Raw genomic sequence first — 19,144 nt, forward strand, 5'->3', positions numbered from 1 at the left:
GGGATGGCCAGAGGGCCACCACGAGGCCACTGCAGGGCCACCGCAGGGCCACTGGGGCCAGCACAGGAAGAGCCAGGAGGTGGCTGAGTCCACCAAAGGGGCATCAAGGGCCATCACAGGGAGTCAGGGGACGGCCACCACTGCTGTGGGGGACAGCCAGGGCCACTACTGGGATGGACAGGGCCACCACAGAAAGAGCCAGGGGACAGCCATGGCCACCAAGGGGCCACCAGCACCATGGCGGCCACTGCTGAGGCCACTGCGGCCACCAGAGAGGTGACCAGGGCCACCAAAGGGACCAGAGGAGAGCCAGGGCCATGGAGGGGGTGGCAAGGGTCGCCATGGGGACAGTCAGTGTCGCCATGGGGACAGTCAGGGCCACCATGGGGTTGGTCAGGGCCACGACGGGTCAGGGCCACCGTGGGGACGGTCACGGACAGGAACCAATAAAGGTGACACCAGTTCTTGGAGCCACCGCCTGTGTCTGGGGGGCCCTGCGGATATGGGGGGGGGGGGGGCACAGGGACACTGGGGGGGACAGGGACACTTGGGGAGGGACAGGGACACCGGGGGGGGGACAGGGACACCGGGGGGGGGGACAGGGACAGTGGAGAAGACAGGGATACTGGAGAGGGACAGGGACACTGGAGAGGGACACAGGGACATTGCGGGAGGGAAGGACAGGGACACTCGGGAGGGGGGTGGTGCACAGGGTGGCACCGGGACACTTGAGGAGGGACAGGTACCCTGGGGGCGACATGGGGACACCGGAGGAATCTGAAGGTGTCACCCCCTGGTCCCCGTCCCCCCCTCCCCATTAACCCAGCACCGTGACCCGCCCGATTGTGGTGACACTGGGGACCCCCGCGCCCGGTACGAGACCCCCGGGCGGGGACACCCCCGGGACCTCCCCTCGGGACCCCCGGACCCCAAACTCCGCTCCAGCCCCGGGACCCCCTGAACGGGACCCCCCCACTGGTACCACCCCCCCCGAGACGCCCGGGCGGGGACCCCCCCCAACCACCCCCGGGACCCCCAACGGAGACCCCCCCCTCCCCGGGACACCCCTGGCCCAACCGGGACACCCCCAAACGGGGGACCCCCCCCACAAGCTGGACCCCCCCCCCCAATTCCCCTTTAACCAAGACCCCCCCAAATCCTCTGAGCGCCTCCCCCCCCCAATTTGGGGTGGGACCCCCCGGGTGGGACCCCCCGGGTGGGACCCCCCCTCCCCTCCCCTCCCCTCCCCTCCCCTCCCCTCCCCTCCCCTCCCCTCCCCTCCCCTCCCGCTCTGATGTCTGCCCCTCCCCCGCAGCCCCCCGGGCCCCCCCCCCGGCCCCAGCGCTGCCCCCCAGCCCGGGAGGGGCCAGGTACTGGGAGCACTGGGAGCACTGGGAGCACTGGGAATGGGCACTGGGAGTACTGGGAATGAGTACTGGGAGCACTGGGAGCACTGGGAGCATTGGGAATGGGGACTGGGAGAACTCGGGGGAACTGGGAGGGACATGGGGGATACTGGGAGTACTGGAAAGGGGAACTGGGAGCACTGGGAGTATTGGGAATGAGTACTGGGAGCATTGGGAGCACTGCGAATGGGGACTGGGAGCACTGGGAGCACTGTGAATGGGGACTGGGAGCACTGGGGGAACTGGGAATGGGGACTGGGAGCACTGGGAGCACCGGGAATGGGTACTGGGAGCACTGGGGGAACTGGGAGGGACATGGGGGATACTGGGAGTACTGGAAAGGGGAACTGGGAGCATTGGAGGCACTGGGGGGGATCTTGGGGGAACTGGGAGGGGATACTGGGGGGAACTGGGAGGGACGTGGGGGTATTGGGGGGGTCACTGGACAGCGATACTGGGAGTACTGGGGGGAGCTGGCCCAGTAACCCAGTGCTGGTTATACTGGGAGTGTCATATGTGACACTGGGAGCACTGGGGGGACAGAGGCCCCCAGGAGTGACAGGACCTGGGGGTTTTGGGGACCCCGGTGGGCCAGGCTGGGGGTGTGGGAGGGGCCAGGTTGGGTCTGTCCCTGTCCTCACTGTCCCTGTCCCTGTCCCTGTCCCTGTCCCTGTCCCTGTCCTCACTGTCCCTGTCCTCACTGTCCCTGTCCTGTCCCTGTCCCTGTCCCCGATCATTGGCAGCTCTGAGCGCTCGCCCTGAGCAATTCCTGCGGGCAAAGGGAATTCCGGCGCTGGGAGATGCCCCCAGCAGCTCCTCCAGCCCCGTGGAGCCATCGCTGCCTGCTCAGGACACCCCAGCAGTGGCTCCAGCAAGGGCAGAGCTGCACCCCGGGGTCATTGCACGGGAGGGGGGAGACAGAAGCAGCAAACGGCGAAATTAATTCATTAATTAATCATTAATTAATCAAAAGTTTTGCCAATGTCTGTAACCGATGAGCGCTGACGCCTCCGCTCGTTCAAATGTCCCGATCGTGCAAAGCTTTGCTGAGGGGGGAGAGGGGAGCGGCCCTTGGGGAACCCCCCACATCTTGGGGGAACTCCCCACCTTTAGGGAACCCCCACCTTTGGGGAACCCTCCCACCTTTGGGGATTTGGGGAACCCCCCAGCCTTTGTGGGAACCCCCCACCTTTGGGGAACCCTCCCACCTTTGGGGATTTGGGGAACCCCCCCAGCCTTTGTGGGAACCCCCCACCTTTGGGGAGCCCCCCAGCTCCTGCTCCGTGCTGAGAATGAAATCTGCCACTGCCCCTCCTGGAGCTGTGACTCGGCTCCATCCCCATCGCTGCGCTCCGGGGGGCTCAGGGCTCTCTCCAGGCTGGGAGCAGCCAAAGCAGCCCCAGGGTTTGGGGTTTGGGGAGAGGAGCGCATCGGGGGCTGCAGGGGGTCCCATGGGGGGCGGCTGGGAGCTTCAGGGGGTCCCACAATAGAAAGCTGGAGGTCCCAGGGGTGCCCAGTGAGGAGATCAGGGGGGTGCAGGGTGTGCAGGAGGCTCCCGGTGCCAGCAAACAGCGGCTGCCGAGGGTCCCCGTGCCCGGGAATGGGCGGGTCAGGGGGGTCCCGGTTCAGGATAAGGGGGTACAGGGGGTCCCGTTCAGGATAAGGGGGTACAGGGGGTCCCGTTCAGGATTAGGGGGTACAGGGGGTCCCGGTTCAGGATAAGGGGGTACAGGGGGTCCCGTTCAGGATTAGGGGGTACAGGGGGTCCCGTTCAGGATAAGGGGGTACAGGGGGTCCCAGTGGCGGAGAAGGGAGGGCAGGGGGGCTCCGTGCCCAGAGGTTCAGGAGGGTCCCCGTGCCCGGGAATGGGGAGTTCAGGGGGTCCCGGTGCCGGGGGTCCCTCTGTCCCCTCGCTGCCCCCCAGGAGCCCCCGGAGCGCCCCCAGACCCAGCGCTGGGGCCTCGGCCCCGCCCCGCTCGTGATTGGCCCCGCCGCCGCGCCGCAGCCAATGGCAGCCAGCGGTGTTGGTGACGTCACCGGTCGCTGGGCAGATCCCAGAGGCGCCGTTTGGGAGGCGCGAAAGTGACCGAGGGACGCGGCGGGGGCGGGAACTTCCCCCGCGACCCCCTGGGATCGCCCCTGGATCACCCGGGGCCCGTCCATCCCCTTCCCGGGGTCCCTCATCCCCGAGGTCCCGCATTCCCGGGGTCCCGCATTCCCGGGGTCCCGCATTCCCGGGGTCTCTCATTCCCGGAGTCCCGCATTCCCGGGGTCTCTCATTCCCGGGGTCCCTCATCCCCGGGGTCCCGCATTCCCGGGGTCCCGCATTCCCGGGGTCCTTCATCCCCGGGGTTCCTCATTCCCGGGGTCTCCTGTTCCCAGCGTGACGCTGTTGAGTCAGGGACGGAAAGAAAGACTCCAGTCTTCAGGTGAATCAGAGGGCAAAAGAATAATTCCTTTATTAGCAAGAAGTTGCGAGCTTTATAGTCTCGCTGGCTAAGCTGGGACCCGATTGGTCTTGTTATGAATAAGGAGCTTGACTAGGCCAATATTCAAGCAGCAATCAATTTATTATTTAATATGGTAAAGTATGAGCAATATAGTGCTGAGTACAGTGGGGGAAGTTTTCCCTCCAACTGCACACCGATAGTTGAGGCTTACAGGTATTTATAGGGGTACTCATCAGCTTTCTCAGCAGTTTCTATTTCCAATTTTTTTACTCATCAGCAATTTTTATTCCAAATTATTACATCACAATTCTATACACTATTGTGATCTTAGTTTCTCAGGATGTATCTCAAAAGGAGGATCCCAGATGGTGGCGGTCGTCCAGTTTCCGAAAGAAGAAAGACAAATCCCACCTGGTGGAGTCCAGCTCCCCAGATGTGAGTCCACCTTTTAATTGCAGAGACTATCAATCTAACAACAGTGATGCCCAGCTTCCCTTTGGTCGAAACCATAAATCCTTGAGGTGGTGTTCATCTTCCTTTCTCAAGCTGTTTTTCTCTGCTTCCATAAGGCGTGAGATAAGCATATTTCCTATATATATATTCTAAAGCTATAGTTTCAAGGATACAAGTAATATTCTAAAATTATACTTCAAAAGGTTATTATTGCAGAGCTCTTTATGGATTAACTGCAAGCAAAAAGCAACATCCTTAACACCTTAATTCCAGTGCTCCTAAATCAACCAGGGCTAATTGCAAACAAAAGATAGGTTCAAAGGCCTTTCTCCATGCTTTATTTTCCTCAGTTATTATTAGAATTCACAGCTCTCCCATTGTCTGGGTCCACACATTTCGCATTCATAAATACACGTCGCCTGTTTGTACTTGACACAAAACACAGCTTTGTATTTCACAGTCTCAAAGTGAAAACATCTCACATTATTGGTGACAATGAATAGCACACTCTGGAGAACCATAACTATAAACAATGGTTACAGAAAGCGAGATAATAATTGTTTTAATTCTTTCCTCTAAGATTCCCAGGCTCAGCCTGGGAGAAATTATCTCTGTTCTTTCTTCGACAGAACTGAGAATATCCACACCAGTGCACCCTGGATCCCTCACCTGGACACCCCCCTGTATCACCCCCACTACCTGTTCTCCCCCAGCTGTCAATCAGACCCTCCCTGCTGGGGGCACCCAGAAAACTGTGGGGACCCCCCGACCCCTCCCCACCTGCCCAGCCAGGGAGGAGCTGGACTCGAGCAACTGGGACACGTGATGGGGTGTCCACTGCTCCCAGTGCCCCCTCCCAGTGCTCCCAGTGCCTCACCTCAGCGCTCCTAGTTCTCTTCAGAGCTCCCAGTAGGACTCCCTGGTTTCCCTGAGTGCTCCCAATTCCAACCAGTGCTCCCAGTAGGACTCACTGGTTTCCCTAAGTGCTCCCAGTTCCAACCAGTGCTCCCAGTAGGACTCACTGGTTTCCCTGAGTGCTCCCAGTTCCAACCAGTGCTCCCAGTAGGACTCACTGGTTCCCCTCCCTGTTGCAGTGTGTCGCCATTTCCTGTCTCACCTATCCCATCCCCCTCAGGTATGCCAACCTTTCCCCCTCCCCCTTTGCCCTCCTGCCTGGCAGCTGTCCATTAATCTTCACCTTCCAGCAAGGCGTCGTGTGATTGGCAGATGCCCCCCAGGCCTGGGCTCATTGGTTTGTCCTAGCGTCCACATCCCCTGAGCCTTCCCCTGCTCCCACCTGGTTGGCCCTCACCTGTCCCTCCCCTCCCCCTGTCCCCGGGGCTTAAAAGGACACGAGACCATGCGGCCGGGTGTCTGTCTGGCTGGAGCTGTTACCACATTCAGAAGTCTACCATGCTACAATAAAACTCTGGATCTAAGCTCCACGGCAGAACCCACTCCTTTTCTCTTCACTGTTGTCTGAACCTTTTCCACCAAATGTAAACTGAGTTCCTATTTTGCCTGGACTTGTTCTGAGCACCCAGCTGCAGCGCCCAGCCGGCCAAAGGCATCTCTGGGGTGAAAAACGCCACAGCTGCCGCCTTTGGTCCAGCAGCAAGGCCAGACGAAGCCAGGCAGGACACACCCCCGAAACATTCAGGGTATAATATTTAATATAGTGGTGCCCAACGTCTGGCTGCACGGACCTGCAGCCCCAAAAGGAACCTCAGAACCTTGGAAAAGCGTTACAGCAGCTTTGCTTCCACTGGAAAGAGCTGTGGTTGCACAGCTCTCCGGAGAGACTTGGGACTGATCCCACAAAAAGCCTCGAGGAACGCATTGCGCCTTTGGAAAAACAGCTCCTTTCTGGTGAGTGAATTTTCCAGGGGAGAATAGGGGAACCCTAACCCTAGCCCTGCCCAAGGGGTCCTATTCAAGTGAAGAGACCAGCCTGCCTGACCTTGCCAGCAATAGCTTCGACTTCGGTGAGTATTTCTGCTCCTTGGGGGGCCAGAACCTCAAAAACCCGTCTTTGCCGTGAGACGAGGTCCTTTTTGCTCTTTGCATTTTAGGCTGCGCAGCCCTGCGGAGCTAAGGTGATTCTCTGTAAAGCTTTAACTCTGCGGCGTGCTCTCGCTGCTTTTGGAATTGGCGCCAGCTCGGAGGAGCGGGACGGCCCCGCCTGCCCCTCCCCTGGCTCGGCACCTGAAAGACACGGACTGGCATTTTGTCTCTGTCAACCCAGAACAGGGTGGCACTTGGCACCGAATTCGTTGTAAGTACATCGTCATTGGGGACACCAAACACACAGCACATGAGATTGAAATTGCTCCAGGAATGACAGCATCAGATCCTGAGCAATTTGTTCTCGGGCTGCACTGTTTCCACCTTCCCCTGTTTCTTCCCAAAGGACAAATTGTTGCACAAGCTATCCCCGTGCTGTTTTTGCCTGAAGGCACCAAAAAACAAGGGCCCACAGTCGCCCAGGTCCAAGTTATTGGTAGAGATAAACCCAAATTATGGTGTAATGTCAGTGGGGGTGGGGAGTCAAAACGCATTGAGATGCTTGTAGACACGGGTGCAGACTGCACAGTGATCCCAGTACAAGACTGGCCTGCACATTGGCCTTTGCAAAACGTTGCCGGTCACATTCAAGGTGTAGGAGGCCTGCAATTGGTGAGACAATCCAAAAGCATCATCCAAATCGAGGGACCAAATGGACAATTGGCAAATATCCGTCCATTTGTGTTAGATTATTCGGAACCTTTGTTAGGGAGAGATTCAATGGCCCAGTGGGGTGTCACAATTGATATTCCAGACTCTCCACAGCATTTTTGTACAGCGGTCATTGAACAACAGCGCCCCACCCAAAAATTTAAGTGGAAAACAGACAAACCAATTGAGGTGAAACAGTGGCCGCTCAGTAAACAAAAAATAAAGGCGCTTGAGGAGCTAGTGGAAGAGCAACTGAAAAAGGGTCACATTGTGGAGACCTCGTCCCCATGGAACTCTCCAGTGTTTGTCATTCAGAAAGCTGACAAAAAGAGATGGCGGCTCCTCCATGGCCTCCGACAAATTAACAATGTCATTGAAGATATGGGCTGTCCCCAGCCTGGTATGCCATCCCCAACAATGCTTCCCCAGGATTGGAAATTAGCTGTTATTGATATAAAAGATTGTTTTTTTCCATATTCCCCTAGACCCTGACGATGCACCACATTTCGCATTCTCAGTCCCCACCATCAACATGGAAGCCCCTATGAAAATGTACCATTGGACAGTTCTCCCTCAGGGCCTTAAGGTTTCCCCAGCTATCTGCCAGTGGTATGTCTCTTCCCTGCTTTCCCCAGTGCGTGCAGCTGCAGAAAAGGCCATCATCTATCATTATATGGATGATATCCTTGTGTGTGCCCCCAATGATGATCTACTCACACATGTGCTTGGCCTAACGATCAATGCATTGATTGTTGCAGGGTTCGAGCTCCAGGAAAAGAAAATTCAAAAGATGCCACCTTGGAAATATTTGGGCCTAGAAATTGGAAATAGGACCATTGTTCCTCAAAAACTAGAAATCAATCCAAGGATCAAGACCCTTGCGGATGTCCACAAGTTGTGTGGGTCTTTGAATTGGGTAAGACCATGGCTCGGTCTGACTAACGAAGACCTTGCCCCTCTTTTCAATTTATTGAAAGGGGGAGAGGACCCGGGTGCTCCTAGGTCTATTACCCCAAAGGCATGGAAAGCTCTAGAAAAGGTTCAGATTGCAATGTCCACAAGACAGGCCCACCAATGCCGACCTGACCTGCCATTCAAATTTATCATCTTAGGTGAGTTGCCACACCTCCATGGAATTATTTTCCAGTGGGAGGAAAAACAAACACCTAAGGCAAAGGACACACCTAAAAAGTGCCAGGACCAGAGGGACCCTCTCTTGATCATAGAATGGGTTTTCCTCAGTCACAAAAGGTCCAAGAGAATGACAAAGCCTCAGGAGCTGGTAGCAGAACTGATCCGGAAAGCAAGGACCCGGATCAGGGAGTTAGCAGGATGTGACTTTAAGTGCATTCACATTCCAACTGAGTTAAAATTGGGTCAAAATACTATGCAAATATTGGAACAATTGTTACGAGAAAATGAAGTGTTGCAGTTTGCTCTGGATTCCTACTCAGGACAAATTTCTGTCCACCGGCCTGCCCACAAAATGTTCGAACAAGATGTTCAATTTACTCTGAAATTGAGAAGTGCTCAGAGTAGGAGACCTTTAAAAAAGGCTCTGACTGTCTTTACAGATGCATCCGGGAGGTCCCACAAGTCCGTTATGACTTGGAAGGATCCTCAAACCCAGCAGTGGGAGACGGACATTGCTGAGGTGGAAGGTTCACCTCAGGTTGCTGAATTGGCTGCTGTTGTTCGGGCTTTTGAAAGGTTCTCAGAACCATTCAGTCTGATTACAGATTCTGCAAATGTGGCAGGAGTAGTGTCCAGGGCAGATCAAGCAATACTGCAAGAAGTGCCTAACATCGCACTTTTCAAATTGCTCTCAAAACTTGTAAAGTTAGTCACTCGCCAGGAGCAACCATTTTATGTGATGCACATCAGGTCACACACCAACTTGCCAGGGTTTATCGCTGAAGGCAACAGAAGGGCAGATGCTCTTGCTGCACCTGCAGTGATGACCACTCTCCCAAATGTTTTTGAACAGGCAAAAATCAGCCACCAGCTTTTCCACCAAAATGCACCTGGCCTGGTTCATCAGTTTCACATCACTCGAGAACAGGCCAAAGCGATTGTGGACACGTGCCCAAATTGCCAACAACATGCACTCCCTACAGTGAGTACGGGAGCAAACCCTAGGGGGTTGAACAGTTGTGAACTGTGGCAAACAGATGCCACACACATACAGTCATTTGGATGGCAGAAATACGTTCACGTTAGTGTAGATACCTTTTCTGGAGCGGTCTATGCTTCTGCCCACACAGGAGAGTCATCTAATGATGCCATTAAGCACCTCTTACAGGCTTTTTCTTTCATGGGCATCCCCAAGGAGTTGAAAACTGATAATGGGCCTGCCTACAAATCCAAGGATTTTGGGAGCTTCCTGCAGCAATGGGGAGTAGAGCACAAAACTGGCATCCCCTACTCCCCTACGGGTCAAGCCATTGTAGAAAGGACTCACCATGATATTAAAAGAGTCCTGGACCAGCAACAACAGGTTCTGAAGGTGGAACCTCCCCACATCCGGTTGTCCAGGGCGCTGTTCACAATCAATTTTCTGAATTGTTCCTTTGGCAGCCTGAACCCGCCCATCCTATGCCACTTTGGGGGAGCAGTCATACGTTGATGAAAGAAAAGCCTCCGGTTTTAGTAAAGGACCCTGAGACTTGGAAGACAGTGGGACCTTACAAATTGGTTACTTGGGGAGATGGATACCCCTGTGTGTCCACCCGCTCTGGGTTAAAGTGGGTTCCTTCCAAATGGGTAAGGCCCTATGTTCCCAAGGTCTCAGAGAAATCAACAGAAGCGCCCCAGGTTGCCAATGCTGCCTGGAGAAGGAAACGCCGCACGCGTTCTCTGGAGGAAATTCCATTTAAGCCTCCTATCTGGAATAGTTTGCCTTAAGTTCCTTGTACCAGTTTAGATCCCACGGTTCGTTTGTAGCCTCAAAACGCCATGAGACCAAGCCTGCTCCTCATCCTGCTCGCGATAATCCCACCAGCGATCTCCTGGATAGTCCCTCAGCCCAAAGCACGTATGGACTACCTTGGCAAAAGACCCTGGACATCAAGAGAGAAACTGACCACTGGCTGAGTGGTCTGTTCAAAGGCTGGGGACTCTCGGGCTCGTTGGGATCTATTCTGAAAACTGTGTTTTTAGTATTGTTTATATTAGTTACTGTTGCTGTAGTTGTTAGCATTGTTTTTGGACTAGTCAAAGGCATGGTTCTCAAGTTGATTTCAAGGTCATCTCCCCCTCCTGAAGTTTACCATTTGGAAGACCTTAGTGATCCAATGGATGACATGGAACCCTCAGTGGAAAGCACTGAACCTCCTGCAGAGGAGGAACTGATTTACCAACCATGGTTTGGCAAGCACTCTGCATCAAAACCCTGTCCTCTTCATTTTAAACAAAACTAGGGGGAGATGTTGCAGTGTGATTTCCTGTTTCACCTATCCCAACCTCTCAGGTGTGCCAACCTTCCCCCTCCCCCTGTTGCCCTCCTGCCTAAGAGCTGTCCATCAATCTTAACATTCCAGCAGGGACATCGTGTGGTTGGCAGAAGTTCAAAAGATGCCCCTAATGTCCAGGCTCATCGGCCTGTCCAAGTGTCTATATCCCTTGAGCCATCCCCTCCTCACACCTGGTTGGCCCTCACTTGTCCCTTCCCCTCCCCCTGTCCCTGGGGCTTAAAAGCAGATGAGGCCATGCAGCCGGGTTCTATTTGGGAGCTGTTTCAGAGGTCTACCATGCTGAAATAAAACTATGGATTAAGACTCTATGATAGAATCTGCTCTTTTCTCATCACTGTCGCCTGAACCTTTTCCATTAGAGGTAAACTGAGTTCCTACTTTGCCTAGATTTGTTCTGAGTGCGTAGCGGCAGCATCCAGCTGCCCAAAGGTACCTCTGGGGTGAAACGCCACGGCTGCCGCCGTTGGTCCAGCAGCGAGGGCCAGGTGAAGCCAGGCACGACACACCCGGAAACAACGGATTAATTATTCTATGCTTCTCCTCCCCACTGTGTTCCGTGCACAGACAGAGAGGAACAAGGGCAGCTCAGGCTGCAAAGGTCCCTGTCCCGCTGCTCCAGTTGCACAGCAGCGTGGACTTCAAGGCCGTGCCCAGCACACTGAAGGGGAAAAGGAGCCTGTTTTAGAAGAGCCAACTGGAGTGTGCTCTGAAGGCAGCTGTGAGGGATTCCAGTGCAAGCATCCAGCCAGGGCAAAGGAGCTTGCAATGCTGCAAGTTTCCACCAAGAGCCTCCTGAAAGCACAGCAATGCTCTATCCCTACCCAGGGACAGGAAGAGGGCAGGAGCAGAGACCATGGTGGCCTAGCAGTGAGCTTTGTCTGTGCCTAAAAGCAAATGAAGCAGCAGCGGCAGCGGAGTGGCTGGGACTCGGGGGCGCCAGCGTCCCAGCGGCCACAGCGCTGTCGGGCAGTGCCTGCACGCTGGGCGCGCTTCCGGCGGCTCTGCTCTCCCCACAAGCGAGGAATCAGGCAGCCCCTGCCTGAGATGCAGGCAGAAAGCCAAGCAAGTGAGACCAGAGGCAGGGGCCCCTTCCCATCACTGCGGGGCAAGGCTGCAAAAGAGCCGCTGTGTCTTCCTGCAGAGACCTGTGCTTGGGCTGTGCTGAGCCCAGAGCCGGCCAGCTTGTGCTGTGCTGTGGCAAGAGCGTTCTGGGCAGGCAGGCAGAAGTGCTGCGTGCACAGTGGGCAAGGGGCTGAGGAGAGCCTCCTGAGGGAACAGGGCTCCGCTCCCTGGCTGGGAACAGCCTGCTTTTGCTGCCGTCAGCGCGGGCAGGAGTTCTGGCACTTGAAGGGGCAGCCGTCGCCGCTTCCGCAGAGCAGCGCAGGTACCTGCGGCCATCCCCACCTGGGCCGGCCTGCCGGCACTGCTCAGCAGGGCCCCGCGCTTGGAGCAGACCATGGAAGGTCCCTCTCTTGCCGCCCTTCCTTCTGCTGCAGACACTGCGCAGGTTGCTGCACCATCGGCGCACAAAGAGCGGTGGCCTCGCACCCGAGGGCATGGCCGAGCCCGACTCCAGGCCCGGCCAGCTGCGGGCAGAGGCTGCTGCCAGCACAGCGTCCTCTGACCTGGCCGCCAGCTCAGACTGGGAAACTGATGAGGGCTGCAAGGAGGCTGACATGGCCCTGATGGAGGGCATGGCCACCAGCAACACCATCACTCAGGCCATGGCAGAGACTGAGGCCATGCCCACGCTGCCTGTGAGTCCTGGACCCACTCTGGAGTTTTTGCAGAAGGCTTTTTATTCTCCGCAGCAGCCTGGGGCCAGGGCCAAAGGCCTGCCAGGATCACGTGGCCCCTCAAGCCATGTCCGCTGGGCCCCCTCAGCCCCATCACACTGGGCTGGGAAGGCAAGCACTTCTTGGGGGAAGCTGGGCCACTTGCTGCCTTGGACGGCCCTCCAAGTCTTCCGCATGCTCCCACTCCGGGCATCCCCCAGCCCTTTCTGTGTTCTCCCTTCCCAGATCGCCCGACAGGAGCCCCAAGGGCTGGCAGCCCCCAGCCAGGGTCCCCAACAAGCCCCAGTGTGGATCTGCAGCCCCCAGTTTTCCCAGTTTGCCTCTCCTTCTCCCCGGGCCAGTTTCCCCTGGCCCCAGCGGGTGGGAGCAGCCGAGAGCCCCGCGCTGCCCATCCCGACCTGTCCCGGCTCCATCCCCGCTCCTGCCGCGGGCTGCGAGGGCTGCGGGACCGGGGCAGGAGGAATGGGATGGAGGAGCAGGGAGGGAGAAGCAACGGGCTGGAGGGAACAAGAGAAGGAGAAGGAGGTGTGGAGGAGGAGTGGGAGGAAGAGCTGGGATAGAGGAGGAGGAGTGAGAAGTGGAATTGGAGGGACCACACGCACCAGCCCTTGCTGTGTCCGCAGCCCTCCCGGCCCCTGGGGCATTTCCCCCCCATATCTCAGGTGACCGCGGAGGGGGAGCTCACCCAAATATCCTGGGGGCTCTGTGGGAGGGTACTTTTAGGGGGGCCGGGGGAGTTTTGGAGCTCAAAGGACTCCAAAGCGAAGCCGCAAATGCCCACTGGGGAGATTTTGGGGGTGTCCCGGGAGGTTGTTTTTTTGCGGGGGAGGGCAGGAGAGGGGAGAACACTGGGACACCGAAGTGTGCAGCCCAGAGAGAGGAGACGGCCAGGATTCAGCCCGGAGAGGGGAACACCCTGGCGAGGGGGAAGCCCTGGAGCTCCCCACAGCCTGGAGCAGAGTCAGGGGAAACGGGAGCGCTGGGACCCCAAGAGCCCCGGAATTGCTAAGGGGGAGCCCAGAGAGGGGGAGCCGGAGAACCCCTGGGGGCTGCGGGGAACCCCCAGCAGCACAGAGAAGGGGGAGCCCCAGAAGCCCAAGGTCAGAAGAGCAGAGAGGGGGGACCCTGGGGATTCCTGTGACAGCCTGGAGAGGGTTGGGATCCTGGAGAGGAGAACCCTCAATAGAGGCAGAATCCCCAGAAGACCAAAGTGGAGAGACCCGAGATGGGCAATTCATGGGGAGCTCTTTTTTGCAATAATCATGAGACATTCAAGTCTTGGAAGGCTTAGTGATGGTATTTCTGAGGATTTTACCAACTCAATTTTTGTGGTCTGGAGGTTTTTTTGGGCAGAATCTTGGTGGTCTGGAGATTTTTATGGACACAAAATGTCTAGTGACTTCTAGAGATGGGTAGGGGCAGGTGTAATGCCCATCAAAATGCTCTCATTCCTTGTTTTTCTCTTGGAAATAGGATTTCTCATTTCCAAACCTCAGCCCAGTCTCTGGGCCCTGTCTCTAGGAACACCAACTGTTGATTAATTTTATCAGTCATCCAGTGAGGCTCAATGGCCCATTAAGAGAAGATATCTCCCTGAAAGGGAGGATTGTCAATGGGGCTCAATGGCCCATTAACAGAAGATATCTCCCTGGAGGGATGATGGGTTTTGGAAAAGATAAAAATAAACTGCCCCACCTGGTTTTAACAGCTTGCCCATTAATAGAGAATACAGGCCTCTGGGACTCCCACTTCTCTGTGCTGCTGGGGGTTCCCTGCAGCCCCCGGGGGTTCCCCGGCTCCCCCTCTCTGGGCTCCCCCTTAGTGATTCCGGGGCTCTTGGGGTCCCAGCGCTCCCGTTTCCCCTGACTCTGCTCCAGGCTGTGGGGAGCTCCAGGGCTTCCCCCTCACCAGGGTGTTCCCCTCTCCGGGCTGAATCCTGGCCGTCTCCTCTCTCTGGGCTGCACACTTCGGTGTCCCAGTGTTCTCCCCTCTCCTGCCCTTCCCCACGAAAAAACAACCTCCCGGGACACCCCCAAAATCTCCCCAGTGGGCATTTGCGGCTTCGCTTTGGAGTCCTTTGAGCTCCAAAAATCCCCCCCTCCCCAAAAAATACCCTCCCATGGAGCCCCCAGGATATTTGGGTGAGCTCCCCCTCTGCGGTCCCCTGAGATATGGGGGGGAAATGCCCCAGGGGCCGGGAGGGCTGCGGACACAGCAAGGGCTGGAGCGTGTGGTCCCTCCAATGCCACTTCCCGCTCCTCCTCCTCTATCCCAGCTCTTCCTCCCACTCCTCCTCCACGCTTCCTCCTCATCCTCCTTCTCTTGTTCCCTCCAGCCCGTTTCCCGCTGCTTCTCCCTCCCCACTCCACCATCCCATTCCTCCTGCCCCGGTCCCACAGCCCTCGCAGCCCGCGGCAGGAGCGGGGATGGAGCCGGGACAGGTCGGGATGGGCAGCGCGGGGCTCTCGGCTGCTCCCACCCGCTGGGGCTGGGGGAAACCCGGCCCGGGGAGAAGGAGAGGCAAACTGGGAAAACTGGGGGCTGCAGATCCACACTGGGGCTTGCTGGGGACCCTGGCTGGGGGCTGCCAGCCCCTGGGGCTCCTGTCGGGCGATCTGGGAAGGGGAAACAGAGAGGGCTGGGGGATGCCAGGAGTGGCATCTCTGGGATGGACTGGGCTGTACTGGGATCATACTGGGAGGGAGTAGGAGGCTGCAGGGGCAATTGAGGACGTGTTGGGGGCAAATGGGATATACTGGGAATGGCTGGGATCATTCTGAGAGTGAGTGGGAGCTGCTGTGAGCAACTGGGAGCACGCTGGGAGCAAATGACATCATACTGGGACTGATTGTGTTGATGTAGCTGGAGGGCAGCTGGGACCATACTGGGATTGATTGGATGCAACTAGGATTATACTTGGACCATACTGGGAATGGTGGTACATGACTTGGATCGTACTGGAGGTTACTGGGATCATACTGCTGTTAAAAGAGAGCAACTGGGATCACACTTTGGGCTACTGAGAGCAATGGAGAGTGTCTGAGGTTGGAAATGCAAGATGTGGGTGGGGGTGTGTATTCTATTGCCATCTGGTAGAGGTGGGGCAGTTATCTTCTGTTAACTGGGCAGTTTTCTTTATCTCTTCCACAACCCCTCCAAGGAGATATCTTCTGTTAACGGGCCATTAAGCCCCATTGACAATCCTCCCTTTCAGGGAGATATCTTCCTTTAATGGGCCATTGAGCCTCACTGCATGACTGATAAAATTACATCATCCCATTGTGAGATGCCCCACCCAGGGGGAGGAGCCAAGCATCCCTACCTGCATATAATCAGAGATTTGGAACACCACAGTCAGGCTTTTCCCACTGGATTCCCAGAGGAGCAGCTTTTCTTCTCCACTGGATTCACCGAGGAAGACCAGACCTATCTACACCCCCACTGGACCTTTGGAGGAAAACTACACCCTTCTGCAGGATCACTGCTTCAACAGAACCACATCTGTCACACCAGGAGGACGGCAGCCACCATTTAATTGGATTGCAACAAACACCCTGACTAACAGGGTGTCAGGTTGGATTCTGACTCTGTCAGTGGTTTTTTTTGTACTACTGCATTTTTATTTTATTTTTCTAGCAAAGATCTGTTTTTCCTATTTCCATATCTTTCCCTGAGTGCCCCTTAATTTCAAAATTATAGTAATTTGGAGGGAGGGGGTTTATATTTTCAATTTTAAGGGAAGCTCTGCCTTCCTTAGCAGACACCTGTCTTTTCAAGCCAAGAGAGGCAGCGGGACCATCAAACCCAACGCGCCCAGCCCTTGTTTTTCCCCCAAACCAGGATTTCCCATTCCCAAACCTTGGCCCCATGCAGCAAGAGGAGGCTATAAGGAAGAGGAAGATGGCCCGGGAGCCCCAGGCAGGTGAGGAGGAAGTCAGTGCCCCTTTCCCCCTCTCTCCTGCTCCACCTCCCAGCCCAGCACAGCCCCCGGCTGCAGGACAACCCTGCTGCCAAAGCTGTCCTGCTGGGGATGCACTGGGGGGATCTCCTTGCCCTTCCCTGTGGCACGGAGGCAAATCCCATCCTCTCCTTGTCCTTCCTCCCCCAGACCAGGAGCTGAGGATGGAGAGCAGGGAGGCTGAGTCACCACAGCAGAACCTCGGGTATGAGGCTGTTTTGAGCGGCTCCACAGTGCAGGAATCCAACAGGGATGGAAAGCCCCGGAGATCCCGCACAAGGAGGGGCTGCAAACGTAGCCCAGAGAGGTCAGAGGAGGAAAGACCCACCCCGGGACAGGATGGCGGCCAGAGCTCAGTGCTGGGGCTCCCCGAGCAGCTTTGTGATGGGGAGAAGCCCTACAGGTGTGGGGAATGTGGGAAGTGCTTCAGCCGAAGCTCAGCCCTGATCCGCCACCAAAGGATCCACACTGGACAAAGGCCCTATGAGTGTGGGCAGTGTGGGAAGAGCTGCAGAGACAACTTTGACCTGATCAACCACCAGAGGAGCCACACGGGGGAACGGCCCTATGAGTGTGGGCAATGTGGGAAGAGCTTTCAGAGAAGCTCCACTCTTCTGAAGCATCAGCGCACACACACAAATGAGAGGCCCTATGAGTGTCCCAAATGTGGGAAGAGGTTTCAGACAAGCTCCCATCTCCTCACACACGAGCGGGTTCACACAGATGAGAGGCCCTTCCGCTGCCCCGACTGTATGAAGGGCTTCAAATATAACCCCGACCTCGTCAAGCACCGGCGCATCCACACCGGGGAGAGGCCCTACGAGTGTCCCGAGTGTGGGAAGAGATTCACCCAGAAGTCGAACCTGATTGTCCACAAGAGGACCCACACCGGCGAGAGGCCCTATGAGTGTGGGCAGTGTGGGAAGAGATTCAGCCAGAGCTCTGAACTGATGCTTCACCAGAGGATCCACACTGGGGAACGGCCTTACGAGTGTCCTGACTGTGGGAAGACCTACAGCCGGAGCGATCACCTGATGATCCACCAGAGGAGCCACACCGGGGAGCGGCCCTATGAGTGTGGGGAGTGTGGGAAGAGGTTTCAAAGCAGCTCAGATGTCCTCGTACATCAGCGGATTCACACGGATGAGAGGCCTTTCCGCTGCCCTGACTGCGGGAAGGGCTTCAAGCACAACTCCACCCTGCTCACCCACCAGCGCATCCACACGGGGGAGAGGCCCTACAAATGTCCCCAGTGTGGGAAGACCTTCAGCCAGAGGTCAGCCTTGACCCAACACGAATGGAGGCACCACTATGAAAGCCCTGTGAGTGCCCCAAGTGTGCCCCAAGTGTGCACGGCTACAGTTCCCCACGTGTGCACTGCTACAGTTCCATACCCCATGGCAGTATTTGTGCTGCATGCTGCCCAGTGGGCAGAGCCCCAGTGATCTGTGGTGCTGGTAATCTGTGTTGGGAAGCCACCTGGCTGGGGGCTCCACCTCTTAATGGCTCCATGTGGTCTTGATTATTTTTTCACTTCTCTCTGTCTTTTCAAAATACCCCAAACCAGGATAAAAATAAAAACATTGAACTAAGACAAGGATGGGGACATGTGGAGATCTTCCAGGGGATGTGGGGGCTGCTACGTTCCAGGGAGTTGAGGGTTCCTGGGTGGGACTTGGGCTTTGGGCACCCAAGGCTGAGTGACTTTGGCCGCACTGGGAAACGATGGCAGAGTTTCTTGGGCAGCTGATCAAGGCTCCCCTGCCCTGGAACTGTCCCCATGACTCCCTGTCCTGGCTCCCCACGTCCCCTGTCCACAGTCCCCCTATCCCTGCTGTCACTCCCCTTGCTCCCCACCCGTTCCCATGTCACTGCACTCCTTGTCCCGTCCTGCTTCCATCCCAGTCTGGATCCCATTCCCAATCTCATTCACGGTCCCGGTCCAGTATTTGTCTGGTTGCCATTCCCATATTCCCAGGCCCATATTCCCTGTCCTGTTCCGTTCTCATATTCCTGGTCCCACTGCCGGTCACACTTCCGTTCCCCTGTTTCCATTTCTATGTTCCCAGTCCTATTCCTGGACTCCCATTTGCAATCCCGGTCTCATCTTCCTAATCTCCACCTCATATTCTCTCTCCAGTTGCAGTTTCCATATTCCCTGTCCCTGTCCCATATTCCCATTCCCACTCCCAGTCCCCATTCCCGCTCCCTGTCCCCTGTCTCCAGATGCGGCCGCCATTGTTCCGGCCCTGCCAGCCCCCATGTGACCAGGGAAACACCGCCCTGCTCCTGCCGACCAATCCCAGTGCGCGATCACGCCTGTATTTGCATAGCCACGCCCTTCAGTTTGGCCGCGCCCAGCACCGGCTGCAGCCACCTCCGGGTGCTGTTTGCTCCCAGTTCCCTCCCAGTGCTCCCAGTAAGAGCGGGACTGGCAGGGAAAGTGCTCCCGATTCCTTCCCGCTGCTCTCAGGATCCCACCCAGTGTTCCCAGTATCGCTCCCAGTGCCGCGCAGGCTGGGGCCGCTTTGGGAACCCCCCTAGGGCAGAGCGCAGCTGCATTTGGGTGTTGGCACTGCCTGGGCCGGGTTGGGAGCGGAGGAGTGGGACCAAGAGGAGGGAGAGAGGAGGAGGAAGAAGAGCAGGAACGGGAGGAATACAAGCAGCAGCAGCACCAAGTGGTTCCCCTGCCCGCCCGCGCAGGCCGCAGCTCCCCCGGCTCCAGCAGCATCACCCCCTCCGGAACCCACAGGTGAGCGGGATGGAGGAGCTCACCCCAAATCCATTGGGGGGTCTCTGGGAGAGTTTTTTGCGGGGCAGGAGATGTTTGGATCTTCCAGGACCCCAAAGCAGAGCCACAAATGCCCCTGGAGGGATCTTGACGGTCCCACCT

At 56.7% G+C, this 19,144-nt stretch overlaps 1 protein-coding gene across 1 annotated transcript in view; it reads left to right on the forward strand.

The window, feature by feature from the left end:
* The first annotated feature begins 16,160 nt into the window (after positions 1-16,160).
* Positions 16,161-19,144, forward strand: part of LOC136569923 (zinc finger protein 271-like) — a 47,302-nt gene continuing 44,318 nt past the window's right edge. Inside the window, exons 1-2 of the mRNA XM_066570277.1 lie at positions 16,161-16,215; positions 16,402-17,549. Coding sequence (XP_066426374.1) covers positions 16,161-16,215; positions 16,402-17,549 — 1,203 coding nt within the window. The remainder of the gene's footprint in view (positions 16,216-16,401; positions 17,550-19,144) is intronic.

This window comes from Molothrus aeneus, unplaced genomic scaffold (assembly GCF_037042795.1).
Source record: "Molothrus aeneus isolate 106 unplaced genomic scaffold, BPBGC_Maene_1.0 scaffold_30, whole genome shotgun sequence".
NCBI classification, from domain to species: Eukaryota; Metazoa; Chordata; class Aves; order Passeriformes; family Icteridae; genus Molothrus; species Molothrus aeneus.